Source organism: Schistosoma haematobium, chromosome ZW (assembly GCF_000699445.3).
Source record: "Schistosoma haematobium chromosome ZW, whole genome shotgun sequence".
Lineage (NCBI taxonomy): Eukaryota > Metazoa > Platyhelminthes > Trematoda > Strigeidida > Schistosomatidae > Schistosoma > Schistosoma haematobium.
In genome coordinates, this window is record NC_067195.1 from 75,351,515 (window position 1) to 75,365,023 (window position 13,509).

The 13,509-nt window shown below is 33.6% G+C and overlaps 1 protein-coding gene across 1 annotated transcript in view; it reads right to left on the bottom strand.

Moving 5' to 3' along the window:
- ROCK1_1 (CDC42 binding protein kinase) overlaps positions 1-13,509 on the bottom strand; it is an 89,557-nt gene that overhangs the window by 67,762 nt on the left and 8,286 nt on the right. The window contains exon 5 of the mRNA XM_051212310.1: positions 12,224-12,544. Within this exon, the coding sequence (XP_051072480.1) occupies positions 12,224-12,544 (321 nt within the window). The remainder of the gene's footprint in view (positions 1-12,223; positions 12,545-13,509) is intronic.

The following is a 13,509-nucleotide window of genomic DNA, read 5'->3' on the forward strand; positions in this document are numbered from 1 at the left end:
CAGGAAAGAGATTATATTCCAAATAACAAGGTTAGATGGAAGTAAGAAGCAAGTAGGAAGCACAGTAGGGAAAACGTTAGTACATTTATAGTTTTTACACGAGAAGATTCTAGAGTACTCTCCAACTATTGACTAGTGCTGATCGGATAAGAATTAGCCAATCAGCGTGCAGCAATGCAATCGTGCATTGAGCATGCTTCAATCCAGTCTATGTCCCGCCAACACTATCTAAAACCAGCTGTTTCGCATCCGATTCGTTCGTCCACAAATTCTAGTGTCGCCACTCTTTATACAATGTGGACAGATTTGTTTTTTATAATAAACAAGCACAAGCCCAGAAAATGGTGGGAAGGTAAAACGGTCAACCAGGATATGTCCTTTGGTAATGACGTTTTTACACTTTACGTAATCAAACCACCTGGATTGAGCCGCCACTTTTTTGGAATATTGGTGCAAAGCTTAAAATTCATTCGGCAGCTAAACATTAGAAAGTGGTCAGTTAAAATGTAAACTACCCTCGTTAGGGTGTCAGCATAGTGAGGCCTTTACCTATTCAAGCCTGTTCCGGTAGAAAAGCTGATTTTAAGTTCTTAAAGAAAATGTTTCAAGAAGAACTACGTAGTAGAAAGCAATAAGAATCGAGAGGTAGACATCCGCAATGACGCTGGTATCGAAAACGCAAGACATAACGCGTACAAAATTGTTGATGAAAGACAGGCAAACATCTTCGCAGGTAGATTCTTGCATACCCGAATTGGACGAATAAATAATTACGATAGTATGTTTTTACGTATATCAAGACAATGCAACACGTTCTTTTGTGGGTACACTCAACACGTATTGATCAACAGGAAAAACACAAGTTGTCATGAAAAATTTATAGTTTATAAAGTGTTTTACATCGACTTTTAGTTTTACAGAGATAATTTATGGTAATAAATACAGAAAAACGAATGGTTGCATGAGTGAAACACTTTGATAATTTTAAATTATAATGTTGAGTTGAAAAAACGTTAGTATACTGGGCGATGGTTTAGAGTTAAATATATATCACACACAAAAACTATTCGGTGATCAATTAAAAGTTCGAAAAAACATTGTAGTATGGAGATAATGATGGAAGATAGTTGTGTAATGTCATGATTTAGTTGGAGTTAGACATATACAGCAGTGGATGCTGAGTTAGTGGCCTATATGTCGAATGTTCGCCTCAAGATCGGAAGTCTTGTGTCCAACCTGTTAGGTATGCAGAGGAATACACCAATAATTATCGTGTCAAGTCTAATAGTGTCCTTGGACGTTAAATGTACACTTCCTATTGGTCGGTATTTATTTCACTTGTTAAATATTGTGTATATGTTGTTTTCTATTTTTATGGTACGATGTGGTCTGTTTGGTTGGTATATAAATAGAGTATGTCTGAAATACAATGATTCATATCTCAGAGGCTGAGACTTGTGTTCTGGACTCAACTGGCTGGGCTAGATAGCGAAGCAGGGCCAATCGGGACTCTAGGGCGTCCATTACGTGTTTTACGTGTCACTAATCCGATCGATATAAACACTGCTTATCAAACCCTGCAGTCCACCCGTTACAACACGACCCCCGGTTGTTTGGTCGTGAATGAGTACTGCTAAACCGCATACTAGAGTAAACAACCTATCCAGTCCTTCATGGTTTTTAATGGATGTCTAATTTAGACCGATTTGTGATATTGATAACATTCAAACAAACCCCTGACAATGAATACTGTTATAATTGTAACAGTTTCAATAACGGTCACATTTTCACCGACATTCGGTCTTGTAAAGGCATCACCAATAAAAGTAGGTCAACTTGAGCAGTTCCCATAGTTATTTCATTTTTGTAAGTGTTGTGTTCACTGAGTTCAATAACTTAACTGTAATGTTTTCTTTCATCTTTCTGGACAAAATTATCAACACATACTTAAAAAAGAAATGAGCTTTTAGAATTTTCCCACAATTAATTAACAGTCTTTTTCTATCGATCTGGAGTTAAATTGGCTGTGTGCTTAACAGTGAACACCGATGAAAAATCTCAAACTACGAGGCGAAAGCAGCTAATTCATAGATTCCTGGATTTCACAGATTTTATAGTAAATAACATAATTCTAAAAATTTTCAGGTCCAACCATGATGGATTATCTGATCATTTCTTATCAGAGAAGTGAGCAAAAGAAAGTCATCAACTAACATCCTGGTCAAACAATTAATTTGGTTTACTACATCAAATTGATTTCTGCTGCGATGTGGATAACAACAAGAGTACTCATCATCAAAATAACATTTTTCTGAATTAGTAAGTCAGTAAATTACAACATAAAAAATTTTTAAAAATTTTCAGCCAGATAGAGTATTATCATGAGATTAATTAAAGAATTTACAGGTATACCAAAAACCATTTATGAAGTTATCAACTAGTGTATAATGACATCCACGATTTGGTTGAGTGATTTGATTGTGTTTGACATACAATGCACTAAACCATTTCAAACATATGTAAGACCCCATTGTCGATAGTTATTTCATCACTGAGTTGTCATAAGTTTGGAGGTGGATTATTTGTCAAGAATTGTTCAATTTCAAATTAATTTTTCTTACAGACTATGATTAGTTAGGGAAGAATTACCCCAGTCTGAGATAAAACAGTCGTCTATACATACATTGTGCTCGCCAAAACACCTAACTCCTAAGGTTCCAAATTATAAATGAATGTATCGGTATGGACTACAGAAAAATCTTAAATTAAGGATGAAAGTAACTGTGTGGTGATACCTAAATTTCAGAGATTTCCAAACTAATAATATCGGTTAATGACAAAAACAATTTTGAAATGGTTGTGGGATAAATAAAATTAGAACAACACATATAAGCGAACAATTGTTTTCAATTAGATCATCATCAGGCTTTACTCTAATATACATGAATATTTATATATATTGATAAGAGTTTTGTTATTGTATTTTTTATTATTCTCACTATTATCAGTTCACCTGTCTTCCTACTACTATCAACTTGTACTTTTACCTATTATGTGTAGAGACTAATTCTATTTCATTGTGATGATTGACCCATATTGCCTTGATTGGTTTAAAATTTTCGTATAAATATTCATGTATATTAGAGTAAAGCCTGATGACGATCTAATTGAAAACAATTGTTCGCTTATATGTGTTGTTCTAATTTTCACAATGGATAAATAAAAATCAAGTTGTTACTACTTAATGCATTTTTCATTCAAATTTTTACTAGTCATTGACACATTGTAATCTACAGAGCTCGACCTGTCCCAATCCAGTTCAGCAATTCAAACAATCTAAGGAATGGATTTGCATGAGCTTAGTTACTAAACTGCACTTTAATGACTAATTCATATTTCGAATAAAATAATGGGGGTACTAAGTTAGTCCCTCAGTAGACTCAAATAAAATTAAATAAATGCTGTCAGCAAACAAAAATTATAGTGGTAACGAGGGATTAAGTTTAAAGAAGAGAATTTTGGGAGAAAAGAGGTGATAAAAATGAACTGGCAAAATGACAATGATAGTAATAATAATAGTCAAAATAAGAAACCTTAACATGGATACATCAACACACACACACACATGGATTATATTCTGCACCTATAAATCAATAAAAAAAGTTTTGAAAACGGATTTATAATGTTGAAAAAGATCGCATTTTTGTTTAAACACAAAAATGACAATTGGTGAAACTCCACTTCCACTGTATACAAAAAAGAAATAAAACAAAACAACGACAAACATTTGTTCATTTTTCTAAAAAATTCAATTTCAATAAAATCATGACAACATGAAAATAGGAATCAATAATTTTCAATTTTACAGATCAATTTGATAACCAGAAATTTGGAAATTTACATGAAACAGAGAATGGAACAATTTGATTCTGATTAAAGAGGGAGAGACAGAAATGTGAGATCTATATATTTTCTGTGAAAAATGGATCAAATTAAATAAGATCTGTTTGGATGTAACCATGGGAATTTTTTTAATTTATTGAAGGCAGAATAATAATAATAATAGTGAGTATTGTTATTTCCTTCTTATTACTATTGTTCTTAATAAAAATCGTTAGACATTAGGAATGTAGAAAAAATTTCCGGTTTCAATTGTTCACCGTTTATATATATACAAAGTTTTTCAACACAGAATGCTTATGCGAATTCGAATTTAGATTGATATCATAAATGGATCAATTTTAGACCACCATCGAAAACCTGAAATCACTGGGCTGCCGTTTTGTCACAGTACGAGACTCCTCAGCAGTGCTCATCCACGGTCCCATATGCAGGATTCGAACCCAGGAACTTCGGTCTCGCGCGTGGACGCTTGACCTCTTGACCACTACGCTGGCATCCAACAGTGTTAGTATGTAACGTCGCGCGCGAGTCCGAAGTTCCTTGGTTCAAGTCCTGCATGCGGGATCATGGATGAGCGCTGCTGAAGAGTCTCATAATGGGACGAAACGGCAGCCCAGTGATTTCAGGTTTTCGATGGTGGTATAACATTTATTCATTCATGATATCAATCTAAACTCAACAATCTCCACAACCCTATACTGATAAATTTGAATTTGACGAAAATAACTGTTCTATTTATAATGATGATACCGGTCGGTTAGTCAGTCATAAATGATCTAGAAACTGGTATATGAGTTGCATCGGTTCAGGCTGCGATATTTTATCAGGACACAAATAACTCACAGTGGTAGAAATAATACCAGCGACGGTAAGAGATGAGAAAATTAAGCGCAAGTAATATGATCCGAGAGGAAAGAACGAATTCCCAGAATAAAAAAGGTATAATATTGTTGTGAAACTCAGGCTCTAAAGGAAGACAAAGAATGAATGCATCTGTGACATCGTAACCGATTCTGATCCATGTCATCCAAGGTTTTCTACTAATGGTTCCGATAATCCTGCTGCTACAACAAACTTCTCTGAATCTACCTTCACCGCGCAACTTAACGGTCAATAACTGTATGAATTGGTGCCCCTAGCTCTCTCCCATATCACTTCCCCGCTAGCCAAGTTCACAAGCCACTGTAGGCAGTAGTTAGGCATAGGTACTACATGTTCCAGTCACTTCAGTCGATCAAGATGATACTGGAGATCAATAGTCGTAAAAGTAAGACGGGAAGTAGAATGTTACTTACTATATATTTAGTATCTTTTTCGGTTCACTTAGTCAATAACTTTCTAAACTTATGTTACAGTTTTTGATATAAACTCTCGATAATGTTTACTGAATTAAACTGACTAACTTCACTTGACACATAAAATTCCTAAGTGTAGATATCTTGAAATGAATATGTGGTTTTCAAGATTACATATAAGAACCTAATGACAAATAAATGTACTTTAAATTAATAAGTTTTATGTTGGTAATTTAAAACATACACTTTGGATGTGGTTTTATTCATCAACTGATATCAGATGGAAAACTTCTAAAAATTAGAAAGCGTCCAACAGTTTTTTTTAATCTGAAAGTCTTTTGAGATACACATTCATGACTATGGTAAAGGACTAAGTCAAGAACCTTCAGCTTAGAGACGATCATGATACCCGTAAGTTATTGGATCAGGATTTCCAACTTTAGTAAATATGTGATATTATAAAATACTCATTCTATGTCACAGAGTTAGTGTCATACAACTTAAATATGTTTGGACTAATATCACTTCATGAAAGAAATTATATGCAAATCTGTACAAAACTAATTTACTACACAAATGTAATTAGCAATATATTTTGTCACTTATTTAAACGTATCTGAAATAAGCTTTCATTTCATATGGTTACTTAACAATGTGATAAATAAACAATATTCATCAAAGATATTATTCTCAAAATAACTTTTATTGTTTTCAACAATACTACTTAAGATTAGAGTTTTTCCTTGAAATGTAAGAACTATTATTAAATAATCTGAAGGTAAGTTTATAGAAGAGTTTGTAAATTAATTCAAGGAATATTAACACATGAACTATGCAAATCACTGATTTGTACTAAGAACGTAATTATAGTATTTCATGTTAATCAAGTGAAGTTTTAAGTACTGCTTTCAAGACTAACATAAACTATTTTTCATTTCGTTGTTAGTATTTCACTTATGATGTTTTCTTATTTAGTATAGCATTATTAATCTGTAAATTTCATTTCGTTATTGATTAATCGGAATTGAAAACTCGCCGGCATATTCAGATGCTTTTATGTAGTTTTAACAACTATCTAGTTAAAGAGGATGATAAGAATTGGACAAAATCTTAATTTATTGTTCACTGTTTAATTGACTGACATAGTTTTTAATTGTTAATTAGATGGAACTTCTCTAAATTATTGGTTTACAATGGATAAAAAAATTTTAAGTCAATTCGATGTACATTTTTGTACGATAATAAGTGAGTGGTGGAAAAATAGAACAAAAAGGAAAAATTAATGTTTTGTTAAATACGATTCATAAAAATGTTCACTTGTATTTATGGGATTTTCATTACATATAGGGACTCGATGTTAAAGAAAAGGCTAATAGCTATTAAAAATTTAATATCATTTAAATAACAGTCTATGTCCCATAATCACAGAATATTTTCTTATACCGGTTTTGTTTGAGGTAGATTGAGACATTGAATAATAAATATAATAACATTATATTATTGGAAACATAAAGTTGGTACACATTTCAATAAAACTTAACAGATATGACAGGAAAAACAAAAAAAGCACAACTCACTCACTGAATACAAGAACATGTACTAGACAGTGCGAGATATTTAAGTACGAAAATCAAATGAAGTTAATAAGATTTTAATAAAACGACTGAAATGTTGATAAATGAGTGTACAAATCAAACTAAAGTACAATAATCAGTTACTGCATGATGAAAGCATAAAATTTTATTTCGGCTATATCTCCATTTTCAGTTGTAAATCTATACTGGGGACACCGAGTGTGCAATATTGAAGTTAGAGGCGGAGTAATAAATGGAAATGGCAAAAGAGTTGGTAAATTGGTCCGTCTTAATCGACTGAGGCGTTTGGGACATATACAATAGGTACCCAACTACGATCAAGCTCGATAAGCGATGGTGGCTAGTGTAGGAGAAGGTTGGAGGAAAGCTAAGGGGCCCCAAACTAAGAAGTGGCATCAGATCATGAAGTCACTGACCATTGAGTGAAGTCGCCTAGGTAGGTGCAAACAATCTGGTTGGAATTCGCACGATTATCGAAACTGGAGTTGGGAGACGTTGGATGAAATGGCTCAGAGCCAGTTGTGATGGTTTGAGTGAATTCACTCTTTGTCTTAAACTACTACTTTTATTTCGCGAACTCATTCTTTTCTCTCGAATCATATTGTCTATGCCTAATCTTTTTCTATTTTCACTGATACTGTTTTACTAGTTCTACTACTTTGACATTTTTCTGATTATTCCATTTCACTGCGGAAAAGTGATGTGGCAAATTGAACCGATTCATATACATGCTAGTTTCTATGTCGTTTACGACTGACTAATTAACTCTATGCTTCAAGGTCATTAGATTAAATAATTAAACACTCATGTCATGTAACAGATCATTGTTATCATCCGTTTAAAGAAATGCTAGAAACCGAAGAAGGAACATGACTTATAGCTTTAAATAAATTACCGGAAATCAGTAAGATAATAAAATAAAGCTTAATAAGTTTACACCAGATTCCGAGTAGAAATTTATTCGAATAAAATCCATTATGTTACCCGATTATTGCAGACTAAACTGAATTATCTTATATTTAGTAAATAATACAGAACTTAATGAAACGAATAATAACTAATGCAAGGCTGATGGAAATTTAAACATCAGTCTACTGCTACAAACTTTAATGGAAAAAATGGAAAACATTTTTTTTACCAGTTGTACTATAAAGAGTAAATGAAGTAATTTTAAATGGCTGTTCTACGGTTAGCGACATGCAATAAATGTAAATATTAATAAGAAAAGCAAAGTAAATGTAAAAAATAAAACACATAATGAAAACGAAATCAACGAATACTGGATGTTATCATTCTTAATACCATTACTATGATTGTTACATGTATGTATGAATCAGATGGATGCAGATTTATAGGGTCAGTTGTCGGTAAATAACTTCAGTTAAGAAAAATACACCTGACATCAAACTGAAATGCATATATATATATATATATATATATATATATATATATATATATATTGAAGTTGACCATAAACGTCTGTTGGTAAATCAATAACAACATATATTAACCCTTGAAAAGTAGGAAAACAAACCAATGAATAATACAACGATGAAAGAGATTCTGTGTACGGATCAAAACATATAACGGTTCGAATAAAGGTAAATATTATTGTTTTTCCCTTACATGATATATATATATATATAATTTCGGTAGTTAAGTGAATAGGATTAATATCCCATAGATCACAGGTATTAAAAAAGAATACTAGTCACAGAGACGAATTCCTCATTTTAAATTATCGGTAGAAAGAGGTAGGAATGAAGAACACTAGTTTATGATGACTTTAGTAGTTATAGTGGATGTAAACCATTACTAGTAACAATTATTAAAATAACTGAATATGATTTAGCTAGACAGCTTACACAACCATCGGCTTACAAACTTGCAAGTTTATTTAACTTACAGTCGTTTATGCAACACCAACTTTAAACGCAGTATAAGCGGCTAAATAACACATAAGTATACTGAGTTATAGGTCGATAGAGAGTAATTAATTTCAAAATTTTTAGTCGACAATACTAATAGAATTCCATTAATCAAGTGTTTGATTAGATTTGTTAGCTCAGTTAGGGTACTATCTGTTAGATACCAGAAGGGGATTCTATCTCTATAAATTATGAACTAAGTGAAACTTGATAACAAAGGTAGATTCACCTATAAGAAAACCGACGTATCGTCTGAGATTCAATCGGCAACAATTATATAATTACGTTCATGAACTTTCTAGGACATGAAAATCCCCCTATTATATAAATTTTGGATTATAGGTCAAAATACTACTAAGATTTTATACTTTTTTTGTTATAAATAAATTTATTATTCTTAACCGGTAACTGTGCAAGGAAATAAATATTAACTAAAATTCTACCTAAGTTGTACATTCGAATTTACAGTTGTTTGATAAAGGTATAATTTTATAAGAGAATAGAAATAGATTACATCGTAAAGCGATCCGAGATTCAAAATATAAAAAACGTTGAATAATAGTCGAGAGGTTAAGAAAAGGAATAATTTACGGTTGAGGAGTATGAAAAACAATCATTCACTTAACAGATATGAAATGAAAGGTTTCTTTATTTGTATTCGCCCCCAAATGCCCTAGTATGGCCGAGAGTGGGAAGATTCCGCTCTCCCTCTCCAAATGTTCTCACATGGCCACGCGTATATAGCTTCTGCCAGGGAAGTCCTACTCACTGCCTTCTCATGGCGGGGGTGTTGTTTACGAAAATGAGAGGACGAAAAGCGAATGTCCGGCGCTTTAACTGGATCTCAAACTAATGGTGCACATGGGCTCCGGTATCCTGAGGGAACAAATGGCGTATGAACCAATTGTTGGTCACCGGCTTCCATGGGACTGCATCTCCTTACGATGCTCTACTGCCTTGTGGATCAGACCTTCAGGTCGAAGGCTCGGGGAGTGGCCCCCTAAGAAAACCACCTGCTCCGGTTTGGGCACCCGGGCAGTATTACAGCCCTCACACATATCTAATGAGATTTGTGTGGCGCATATGTATTTGGTGCCTCCTTGTGCCAATATCTATGTGTTAAAATAATAATTATTTTTATTTTTATTTTTATTCAGTAACATAACAGGTTACTTTAAGTGAAATTCTAACGATTATTTCCCTGACGTTATTTCTTGAGATAGTGGTATATGTATAAAAATTCTCACTGAGTATTTAAAAACAAAAAAACAGGGTAGACGATCGTTTCCGATAACTCCTTCATCAGGCTCTACACTTATTAATTCAAAATTATTATGAATGTGATATAACAGAAAAGAATGAAGTTAAATGAATCCATGTTCGCGCAAGATTGCGCTAAGTTGGTGTAGCAGAAGCAATTAGAATTCATTCAAAGAAACCCAACATATGTATACAAAAATTATACATACAATCCCTGTTTACTTTAGTCCACAAAATTAGCAGTTTATTTCTAGCTCCCTTCCCTCTTTATTATGATTTGTACCCCCCTCCCGGTCAATACATTTTTCTTATCTGTAACAGTTGGATGCCGGCTCAGTAGTCGAGAGGCTACGTATCCGTGAAGGTTTTGGGTTCCATTCCAGGTTGCACAGACGTGAATAAGTGCTGATGAGGAATCCATACTAGTATGAAACAGCCTGCCAGTATCTCTATGTTTTCATTGGTTGTCTGAGATCGATTCATACCTTTGACGAAATTCAACAATCTCCACAATCCCATTCTGACTTTAACAATCTTTTCTTATTTTACACGATACTGTTATTCATAATTACTTTCAGTGTTATTATTATTATTATTAACACCACAACAACCACGCTGAAACATTCCCTATTTTGTATTCACTTGTGTTTATACTACTATTTCAACTTATTGATCAAAGCTCAACAGCTTAATTAATGTACATAATTTTATGTATGACCTTGACTATACATTATAAATGACGTTATTTTACTTTATTAGTAATTTGTAGCATTTGAGGCTAAGTCGATGTGAAATTTACAATTTTCAATTTATAACATGAATTAAATCAACTTCAATATTTTATCTCTTGTTTCATAATAATAATAACTTTGAATTTGAAACTAGAACCTGATGAAAGTGTTAGCGAAAACGATCGTTCGCTCTCATACTCTTCGTTCTTAACTAGTGACATATATAAACACTTCTTTCATATTTATTGTCCCGTTAATATATGTAAAGTATAAACCAGTACCAACATATGTGAATAAGAGAATTTAATGTCAACCAACGTAAATCTCGTTAAAAACTTTGTAAACATTTGCAAAGTTGTATTTATCCATTTCTTTTAATCTTCAAAAGTGTACAATATGGTAGATTGTAAGCCGTCCAGTGCTTCCAGGTTTTCCATAGTGGTCTAGCTTCAATTGACTCATGATCTCAATTACTGAAATTACTACAATCTCCACAAAACCCTTTCTGATACGAATCAACATATGCTCACTAGTGACGGTCTCCAAGAGGTATTTACTGGAGTTCTAGTGAGAAGCGGTGACCAGTGCATTTCAACAGGGTTTGTTGTGAGATAGTAACTCACTGATGACAATGATGGATGTGTCGCTCAATTTCGTGGATTGGTTGAAGTTAGACATTAACACCGTTAGATGCCGGCCGCCCCAGTGGTCTAGAGATTAAGCGTTCGCGCGCGAAACTAATGGGTCCTGGGTTCGAATCTTGCGAGGTGGGATCGTGGATACGCACTTCTGAGGAGTCCCACAATAAGACGAAATGGCCATCCAATGCTTCCAGACTTGGTGATCTAGCTTCAATCAACTCATGATCTCAACTATCGAAATTATATTGGTAACCTTGGTAGAATTAGTACTTTCTCTGGTATATCCGAAACCCAGGTTAGCCAGAGTAAAAAGTTGGACGTCATAATCATTATTTCTTGACGGAAAAAGGATATTTCACGGACTGTACACGGACAATACAAAAAATTTAGATAATCGCTTGGCTCATAGGTTGAAATGTTTAAAAATAAGATCAGTTTATCAAGCTATCAACAGTAAAAGAAAGCATTTTTTCACGAATGAAAAACTTTATGGAGTTGTTCCCCATAAAATAAATGAAAACCTTATGATTTATAGCTAACGTTTTCTCGTTCCAAACAGATTTATCTCGGTAATGCTCTCGAAGTAGGAATATATGTTTTAAAATTTTTACCAGGGGTACCACCACTATGAAGTGAATTAGAGAAACGTTATAGTTCATGGTGTATAATGAATAGTTTAATTACTGATAAAGTAGTTGATGTGAACTGATCACCAGACTTGTTAATATGTAACCAGTAAGTTTGATCATTATTTTAAAAGGAAATATACTTTCGAAAAAATACTAGGGATTTTAACTTTTTGGAAAGGTAAAAAATCTTATTGATTAAGAACTTTTCTTCAGGAGAGAAATAAGTCATAGAAACATTTACCTGTGATAAAAGAACTTCTGGACTAAGATAATCTGGTGTTCCAACAGCTGCATCACAGTGAATTAATGAAGTTTCCGGATCAACACGTATAGCAGTACCGAAATCAGCTAATTTTAAATGACCACCAGCATCTAATAATAAATTGTCCGGTTTTAAATCACGATGAATAAATCCCATTGCATGTAAATCAATTAAAGCAAGAATTGTTTCGGCTGCATAAAATCGACAAGCTGCTTCTGACATGAACTCCACTTCATCCATCCAACTGACAAGATTACCACCGGGAACATATTCCATAACCATATACAAATTTTTTAAATCCTATATATTTGAAGGGAAAAAATAGATGATAACACAAATTATTTATTTATTTAAACATATAAACACTGGGGAAAATCCGCACCAAGACATATATGGGCCACATAAGATATCATTAAATTTGTGTACGGCCTGGGATACCATCAGGGTACCTAAGCCGAAGCAGGTAATTTCCTTAGGCGTTCATTCCCTTCGCATTTGATCTAGACGTCTAATAAACAAGGCAGCGTAGCGACGTCAGAAGATGCAGTCCCATGGTAGCCAGTGACCAACAATAGGTTCGTATGCCATATGTTCCATCAGGATCTTGGAGCTCATGCGCACCACTAATTTGGAATCAGGGTTTTCCAATTCCTCTAAGTGGATTCTTCATACCCACCAGCCCGGTTTAATCACCGTACATTTACTGTTTACTCCCTTCATTGCGTAAACAATAGAAATAGTTAGTACCATTTATAAAATTATTTAAGATGGTAAAGTAAGTGGTGAAAGACTGCTGTTAAGGAAATACTGAATTAAATTTGTGTATACAACATACTTTGAGTAGTATTTAGTAAAATTTTCCTTGTCAGAATGTCAAGTAATTTCATGACAAAAATATTGCCCGGATGTACTTTCGGTGTAGTCGTGTTCTCTGGGTTAGGTGTGATGACCTTGAAGCTTCCACTGTCATTTTGGGAAACATCATCAGTACAAATTTCAAATAGAAGTAGGCTATTCGAAGTTCCCCATATATGAATAGTAGTTCATCCCGCCGACTTCGTTTTGATTAGTTGATGTTGTCCTGTTCTGCCATTGTTTGTATAAACCACCTAGCCTAGAGAAAACAACTCCACCAGAATCATCAGCTTGAGCTAAAAGTCTTTTCCAGAACCCATGTGACTTCTATTTCAAGTTAAAATAACAGTCTACAATCAACAAGTGCATTAATGAAAAGAAAGTGAATTCAAAGATTAACATGGATTAGC